The 8,692-nt window shown below is 42.4% G+C and overlaps 2 protein-coding genes across 6 annotated transcripts in view; one reads left to right on the top strand and one right to left on the bottom strand.

The window, feature by feature from the left end:
* mre11a (MRE11 homolog A, double strand break repair nuclease) overlaps positions 1-1,596 on the bottom strand; it is a 110,218-nt gene extending 108,622 nt beyond the window's left edge. The window contains exons 1-3 of one of the 4 annotated variants that reach the window (XM_043691494.1): positions 1,540-1,596; positions 1,323-1,354; positions 542-674 (exon numbers count right to left, since the gene is read on the bottom strand). In XM_043691494.1, coding sequence (XP_043547429.1) covers positions 542-674; positions 1,323-1,354; positions 1,540-1,560 — 186 coding nt within the window. In that variant the 5' untranslated portion in view covers positions 1,561-1,596. Of the gene's footprint in view, positions 1-541; positions 675-1,322; positions 1,355-1,462; positions 1,480-1,539 lie in introns of those variants that run through there. The other 3 variants (XM_043691496.1, XM_043691495.1, XM_043691497.1) reach the window with 3 other exon arrangements.
* Positions 1,597-1,859: 263 nt separating this feature from the next.
* The window catches only part of ankrd49 (ankyrin repeat domain 49), a 12,951-nt gene continuing 6,118 nt past the window's right edge, over positions 1,860-8,692 (top strand). The window contains exon 1 of one of the 2 annotated variants that reach the window (XM_043691498.1): positions 1,860-2,095. The gene's annotated coding sequence lies outside the window, so the exon portion shown is untranslated. Of the gene's footprint in view, positions 2,096-2,165; positions 2,274-8,692 lie in introns of those variants that run through there. The other variant, XM_043691499.1, reaches the window with a different exon arrangement.

Below are 8,692 nucleotides of genomic sequence, written 5' to 3'. Positions count from 1 at the left end.
CCAACTTTCCTCATTCCTGAAGAAGGGCTAATGCCCGAAACGTCGATTCTCCTGTTCCCTAGATGCTGCCTGACCTGCTGCGCTTTTCCAGCAACACATTTCCATCTCTGATCTCCAGCATCTGCAGACCTCACTTTCTCCTCACTGGCTTCAAGTCACCAAGTGCTTAACTTGCTTCACTTCAACACTTTGCATTTTTGGAACCTCAAGCAGCCTAGGGTTTGACCTTTTGTACTTATACCTCTCAATCTCTCTATTCATAACTGTTTGTATTCCCTCACACCGCTGTGAATTACCTTGGAATACCTTTTCTATTCTACATGCTACATGAATATAATTTGCTGTTCTTTAACTCTCTTAACTAAAACACTCACACAGCTCATTTAAAATTATCATAGTATTATCTACAACAAAATACTTACATTTCAAATAAAGTATAGACTCCTGCAACAGGTTAGGAATTCTGACTGAGATACAGCAATAATTGCTTGAATGATTCCTGGTGTTATTACACAACATTAACACTATAAATGTGACTTACCACATTTTCCTGTGCACATCTTAAAACCTCATCAAAAGTAACAAGGGTATCATTACCCCTTATGGCATCTTTTTCCAAATAGCCCAGATGAAGATCTGTTGCAATCAAAATTTTAAAAGTATCCTCATCATCCCTGTAATTACAAAACAGAAAATTAATTCACATTAGAGAAATCCAAGGGATTAAACAACAATTTTCTTAATATAGTTACTTAGTTATTTTGAACAATTAGATTGGTAGTACGTGAGTCTAAGATTAGTTCAAGTCCTCTATTTTTCATTCCATCCCATACTTAAAAAGGGTGGACAATTAGTCTACTTCACCAAATCTTAACATTTCCCAGACCCATAACACCCAAACAATAACTTACAATTTAACAAGATAACTAAAATAAATGAATAACTTTAAAACTTAGCATCAATATTCAATTATTTCAGACCAAACAGAGAATTCAGACATGCAACTAAACCGGTCCTGGCAATGCCAAATCCGAGGTTGTGGTATCTCAATCTAGTTCACTTTAAGTATTCTCTACATAGGAAACAGACGTAAGCATTCAGGCAAATCAGCACCTACTACTTCAAGAGACTAGATGAGATGGCCAGAACTGACGAGATCCAAGGGTGCAGGTTCTTTCCCCAGAGATGCTCAAGGAGCCACGAAGCCCTGCAAAACTCCTTTAATCTCTTTCACCTAAAGTGACTCTCTAAAATTTCTAAAGTACAAAACCGGATTTTGAAATATAGACTGAGCTGCAAATAAACTTTGCTCCATAACTTACAGATTACGTTCAGCACTCATCCTGTTCGACAGCTGAAAGTAAACAAACACACAGCTCGATTTAGGACGTTTTCACACAGATCCGGAAACGGAATAAAATTTCCTGAAAGAGGAAAAGCAGAATTAAGTTAGCAGTAAGACCAATAATTAAACAGCCTCGCATTCACGAATAAACTCCAGAAAATTCCCCAGCGAGAAATCAAACACTAAAAGCTCGCCTCTTCCTCGGCCCCACACATGGAATACAACGAGGCTCAAAGGCTCAAACCTGAGACAGCCCATCCGCTTCTATTGACCAATCAGAATTACCGTCCAAACCGACCAATCAGAATTACCGTCCAAACCGACCAATCAACATTACCGTCCAAACTGACCAATCAATGCTCCTAGACTTGATCGATCGCAAGCCACCATCCCTGTTGGCCAGTCCCCGCCCCAGAAACCGACCAATCAGTCACCGCTCCCGAAAACGGCCAATCATGGTCCTCGGAGTTGATCAATCGCTTCGCCACCAGGAGGCGGAGGAACACACCTATTTAACCGAGGCGCAGTTCATGCCGTTGGTGGGTGGCTGTGTTTGAATGGGTGGTGTTGCCTTTTAATTTGATTTTCGTGAGCGATTGGAAACTGCGGCGTTCACGTGTTTGTGCTCTATTTTCTGTCCATCATTGAAATTCCCTTTTCCTCCGTACACGTGAGTGGTTTGTGAGACCACTAATTAAGAGTCAGCAAGGTCGGTTTATACATTTGATACAGGAAGCCTGGGTTTCAGAGGTAAGTAATAACATCTCTGAATAGGTTAATTAGAATGTTTTTAATGCCTGTGGGTTGTTCTTAACCCATAGAGTATGGGTGACGCTGGTAAGGCCAATAAATAGTCTTAAAATTGGTGCATTTATTAGTGCATTTTAGAAGGCCCTTGCCATTACTGTGGATCAGGAGTCACGAACAGGTACGGATGGGAAAACTGCCTCCTCTTTAATAGTGTTTACAAAACTCGGTAACTGCCTCTGGAATGGTGATTGTCAAAATATCTTTGCTCCGATCTATTTACTGAATGTAAGTTCAACTAACTGCTGTAGTTGATTGGAGTTCTTGCCCCACAATAGTAAATAATAATAAAAAAAATATAGATAATGCTGGGGGAAAAAAAAACAAATTGATGGTGAATCTCAAACCTGGTAGTGTTTGTGGAGACCAAAACAGTATTAATGTTTTGAGCCCAAGACGGTTGTTGAAATGAAGAAAGTCAAATCCAGCTAGAAACATTCAGATTCTGCCAGGCCAACTGTGTATCTTCAGTAGGTTTGTTTCTTGTTTCCTGTTGATTAATCCAGAGGGCCAGACTGACATTAATACATTGCTATAGTGTCCTGTTAAAGAGTGAAGGATTTTAATTTGTCCCAGTCGACTGGGACAACACTACCATAATAGGGCAAGCCAAACAAAGAACAGCCAGGGAATTCCTAGAAGCATGGCACTCATCCACAAACTCCATCAACAAACACATCGACCTGGACCCAATATACCGGCCACTACAGCGGACAGCTGAAACTGACAACCGGAAGCGGCAGGGACAGGCCACTATAAATGCCGGAGGAAACACCACAGAAGCGCTTCACAGGAGGCTCCCAAGCACGGAGGATGTCACCTAGACGGGACGAAACATTTGCAACAAAAACTTCCAGCTCGGCGAACTGAACCACAGCAATAAACCAAAATGTAGAATGTAAAAGCAGGAAAGTAGTGTTCAACTTTACAGTCTTGAGTTCTCCATTGTGGGCCATGGGTCTGCCAGACATGTCCTCCTTATTGCTCTGCTGCCACTAGAGTGAAAGTCACTACTCTTCAGTGCCATCTTGACACCACTGACTGAGTCCTTGATAGACCTTGCCAATGCAGGTGCCACTGGTTCTTCAGGTACTGCATCAGTCCAAACTTGCTGCTGACCTGAGTCCACTTTAGGCTCGTGTCACTGATGTTATCTGGTTGCCAAAAACGGTTGCTGCCACCCATTATATCTGTCAGATGCAGATGTTGCTGCGAAACCAAACACTCCTCTGCTGCAGCAGCTGAGTTGGATCGAGGACTGCCTCAGTGATGCAGAGTAGACCAGCAGGAGGCTGGAAGAACACAGCAGGCCAGGCAGTATCAGGATGTGGAGAAATTAATGTTTGGGTGTAACCCTGGTTTACTTTAGGAGCCCAAACTTTTCTCTGATGCAGCTGTCATGAATGAGTGCTTCTGGGGCCCATCAGCTATCGTTGTGACTGAGCTTCTGAAGTCAGTTTTTAAAAGTGGGGGGGAAAAAACAAAGACACAAGAGCCGTGGGCTCGAAGCCCTATTTCACTGCCATTTTAGGGCATCAGTTATGGTTTTACAATGCCTGACAATGTTAATTTCTTTTAAATGTGTTTTGTAGGATGTGGGTATCATGAGCTGGCCAGCATTTATTGCCTGTCTCTAGGTGTTGAAGGTGCTAGTGAGCTGCTACCTTGACCATTGTAGTCTATATACTGAAGGTTGACCCACAATGCCTTTAAGAAGGGAATTCCAGGAATTTGTTTATTTCCATACTTAAATGTATGAAATCAAAATATCAAGCTGCCGTGGTGGGATTTAGTCCAGTGACATAATCACAATACTACCATACCCCTATCGAGCTGCCAGTGCTCAGTACTTTCCTTTATTGATCAGAGTATTGAGTACAGGAGTTGGGAGGTCATGTTGCGACTGTTTAGGTCATTGATTAAGCTATTGTTGGAATATTGCATGCAATTCTGGTCTCTTTCCTATCGGAAAGATGTTGTGAAACTTGATAGGATTCAGAAAGGATTGACAAGGATGTTGCCAGGGTTGGAGGATTTGAGCTATAGGGAGAGGCTGAACAGGCTGGGGCTGTTTCCCCTGGAGTGTCAGAGATTGAGGGGTAACATTATAGAAGTTTACAAAATTGAGGGGCATGGATAGGGTCAATAGGCAAAGTTTTTTTTTTTTTCCCTGGGGTCGGGGAGTCCAGAACTAGAGGGCATAGGTTTAGGGTGAGAGGGGAAGGATATAAAAGAGACCTATGGGGCAATGTTTTCATGCAGAGGGTGGTACGTGTATGGAATGAGCTGCCAGAGGATGTGGTGGAGGCTGGTGCAATTGGAACATTTAAGAGGCATTTGGATGGGTATATGAATAGGAAGGGTTTGGAGGGATATGGGCCGGGTGCTGGCAGGTGGGACTAGATTGGGTTGGGATATCTGGTCGGTGTGGATGGGTTGGACCGAAGGGTCTGCTTCCATGCTGTACATGTCTATGACTCTATAATACCGTCAATCTTAAGATTACAATTGACTGGGATAGCACACTGGAAATTGAGCCCTGCTATTTCCAGAGTGATGACAGAAGTGAAATCTCTCATCTGCTCCATTAATTGGGGGGTGCCCCCCTCCTTGCTTCCTGAACTCAATGGTCAGCTCTTTATCTTTGTTGACATTAAGGGAGAAATTTACCTTTGCAACACCAAGTGTCGTCTCTTTCCTGGATTCTCTCTCGTCGTTATTTGATATCCAGTTTACAATGGGAGGGTCATTACTGAACTTGTAGATACAGTTGGGATGGAATTTTGGCCACTGTCATGAGTTCACAATAGGGGGCTGAGTCAACAGGTTGCCTGTCTTGAAGGTGCTATTGCTTCTCAATTGAGGATCCAGAGCAGAGACCTAGGTCTGAGTTTGGCAATTTAGTTTGTTTGGGATTATAGTATTGAAAGCTGAGCTGTAGTCAGTAAGTAGGAGCCTGACCTATCCTTTTGTTGTGCAGGTATTCCAGGGATGAATGTACATTTGGGGAAATAGTGTCCGCTGTGGACCTATTGTGCAAGGGATCAAGGGAGTCCAGCGTTGATGTGAGCCATGACTAATTTCTCCAAAGCACTCTGATCGAAGAGGCTGGAATATTTGCCTAGATTGGGCTAAACTAAGAAACCTGCAGTGTAACGCTCATAATGGAAGTCAGTTCTATTAGAAGGTATCCAGCTGTGAAGAGTGAGGGGACAATTGAAGTTAATTATTAGTAGCTGAGAACTTTGAATTTTCTTGACAATGAAGTATCCACTTCGGGATCAGCAAAAATATAACCATGGTGGGAGACTTTACAAGTTAGATAATGGACCTTGCATCATTTACAGTATGTTAGCTCCCGAATAGTGTTTACACAACATTGCTTTTTGGGTCTTTGCAGTTTTTAAAAACCTGAAATCTTGAGTGATCTTGTCAGTCAGCCACTAGAAGTTTAAATATATATTTTAAAAAATTACCTGGCTCTAGGGGATTTATCATGATTGTTATCTGAAACTTAAACGTCATGTTTACATCATACCTTCAGTTAGGTGTCAGTGCATTGTTATCTTGGAGGAAGAGGCAGCAATGCCAGAAATGCAATAACAGTGGTGACCTCACCTGAGCAACTTTACAAACCTCACAGGCAGTTGAATCATCTTTGCCTGATCTGTCTCTTTTAGTCTTAAACATTTGTAATTAGGATTGCATTAAATAAGTTTCTAATTTCAGTCCTTTGTATCTGATACAGCATCAGATCTTTTTAGAGCACCTTTTGAATGTGGAAAAATATTTCTTTCGATGCTTAAATGATAACTGAACACGGCTCTTTGTGAAGGCTTTTTTATTTATTTTTGAGATTTGGGCATTGTTTGGGTTATTGCCGGAGAGTCCGATATGTATAGCATAGAAACAGACCCTTCAGTCCAACCTGTCCATGCCGACCAGATATCCCAACCCAATCTAGTCCCACTTGCCAGCACCCGGCCCATATCCCTCCAAACCCTTCCTATTCATATACCCATCCAAATGCCTCTTAAATGTTGCAATTGTACTAGCCGCCACCATATCTTCTGGCAGCTCATTCCATATATTTTTAAAAATTACCTGGCTCTAGGGGATTTATCATGATTGTTATCTGAAACTTAAACGTCATGTTTACATCATACCTTCAGTTAGGTTTCTGCGTGAAACAGTTGCCCTAAGGTTTTTTTATATATCTTTCCTCTCTCTCCGTAAACCTATGCCCTCTAGTTCTGGACTCCCCGATCCCAGGGAAAAGACTTTATCGGTTTATCCTATCCATGCCCCTCATAATTTTGTAAACCACTAAGGTCGCCCCTCAGCCTCCGACGCTCCAGGGAAAACAGTCCCAGTCTGTTCAGCCTCTCCCTATAGCTCAATCCTTGTAAATATTTTCTGAACCCTTTCAAGTTCCACAACATCTTTCCGATAGGAAGGAGACCAGAATTGCATGTAATATTCCAACAGTGGCCTAACTAATGTCCTAACATGATCTCCCAACTCCTGTACTCAATACTCTGACCAATAAAGAAAAGCATGCAAAACGCCTTCTTCACTATTGTATCTACCTGTGACTGCACTTTCAAGGAGTTATGAACCTGCACTCCAAGGTCTCTTTGTTCAGCAACTCTTCCTAGGACCTTACCATTAAGTGTATAAATCCTGCTAAGATTTGCTTTCCCAAAATGCGGCATCTCACATTTATCTGAATTAAACTCCATGTGCCATTTCTCAGCCCATTGGCCCATCTGGTCCAGATCCTGTTGTAATGAGGTAACCCTCTTCGCTGTCCACGACACCTCCAATTTTGGTGTCACCTGCAAACTTAGTAACTGTACTTCTTATGCTCGCATCCAAATCATTTATGTAAATGACAACAAGTAGAGGACCTGACACCGATCCTCATGGCACTCCACTGGTCGCAGGTCTCCAGTCTGAAAAACAACCATCCACCACCACCCTCTGTCTTCTACCTTTGAGCCAGTTCTGTATCCAAATGGCTAGTTCTCCTTGTATTCCATGGGATCTAACCTTGCTAATCAATCTCCCATGGGGAACCTTGTCGAACGCCTTACTGAAGTCCATATAGATCACCTCTACTGCTCTGCCCTCATCAATCTTCTTTGTTACTACTTCAAAAAAACTGAATCAAGTTTGTGAGACATGATTTCCCACACACAAAGCCTTGTTGACCATCCCTAATCAGTCCTTGCCTTTCCAAGTACATGTACATCCTGTCCCTCGGGATTCCAACAACTTGCCCACCAATGAGGTCAGGCTCACCCGTCTATAGTTCCCTGGCTTGTCTTTACTGCCCTTCTTAAACAGTGGCACCACGTTTGCCAACCTCTAGTCTTCCGGCACCTCTCCTGTGACTGTCGATAATACAAATATCCCAGCAAGAGGCCCAGGAATCACTTCTACCTTCCCACAGAGTTCTCTGTTACACCTGATCAGGTCCTGGGGATTTATCCACCTATAACTGTTTCAAGATATCCAGCACTTCCTCCTCTGTAATCTGGACATTTTGCAAGATGTCACCATCTGTTTCCCTACATTCTGTATCTTCCATATCCTTTCCACAGTAAATACTGATGCAAAATATTCATTTAGTATCTCCCCATTTTCTGTGGCACCACACCAAGGCCGCCTTGCTGATCTTTGAGGGGCCCTATTCTCTCCCTAGTTACCCTTTTGTCCTTAATGGATTTGTAAAAACTTTTTGGATTCTCCTTAATTACATTTCCCAAAGCTATCTCATGTCCCTGTTTTGCCCTCCTGATTTCCCTCTCAAGTATACTCCTACTTCCTTTATATTCTAAAGATTCACTCGATCTATCCTGTCTATACCTCACATATGCTTCCTTCCTTTTTCTTAACCAAACCCTGAATTTCTTTAGTCATCCAGCATTCCCTATACCTACCAGCCTTCCCTTTCACCCTGACAGGGATATGCTTTCTTGGATTCTTGTTATCTCATTTCTGAAGGCTTCCCATTTTTGAGCTGTCCCTTTACCTGCATCATCTCTCGCCAATCAGCTTTTGAAAGTGCTTGCCTAATACCATCAAAATTGGCCTTTCTCCAATTTACAACTTTAACTTTTAGATCTGGTCTACCCTCTTCCATCACTATTTTAAATCTAATAGAATTATGGTCGCTGGCCCCAAAGTGCTCTCCCACTGACACCTCAGTCACCTGCCCTGCCTTATTTCCAAAGAGTAGGTCAAGTTTTGCACCTTCTCTAGTAGATACATCCACATACTGAATCAGAAAATTGTCTTGTACACACTTAAATTCCTCTCCATCTAAACCTTTAACACTATGGCAGTCCCAGTTAATGTTTGGAAAGTTAAAATCCCCTACCATAACTACCCTATTTATTCTTGCAGATAGCTGAGATCTCCTTACAAGTTTTGTTTCTCAATTTCCCTCTGACTATTAGGGGGTCTATAATACAAGGAGAAAGTGAGGTCTGCAGATGCTGGAGATCAGAGCTGAAAATGTGTTGCTAGAAAAGC

Source organism: Chiloscyllium plagiosum, chromosome 6 (assembly GCF_004010195.1).
Source record: "Chiloscyllium plagiosum isolate BGI_BamShark_2017 chromosome 6, ASM401019v2, whole genome shotgun sequence".
In the NCBI taxonomy this organism is placed as follows: Eukaryota; Metazoa; Chordata; class Chondrichthyes; order Orectolobiformes; family Hemiscylliidae; genus Chiloscyllium; species Chiloscyllium plagiosum.
The sequence above is the reverse complement of the archived record's forward strand: the minus strand, read 5'-3'. Positions and strand labels throughout refer to the sequence as shown.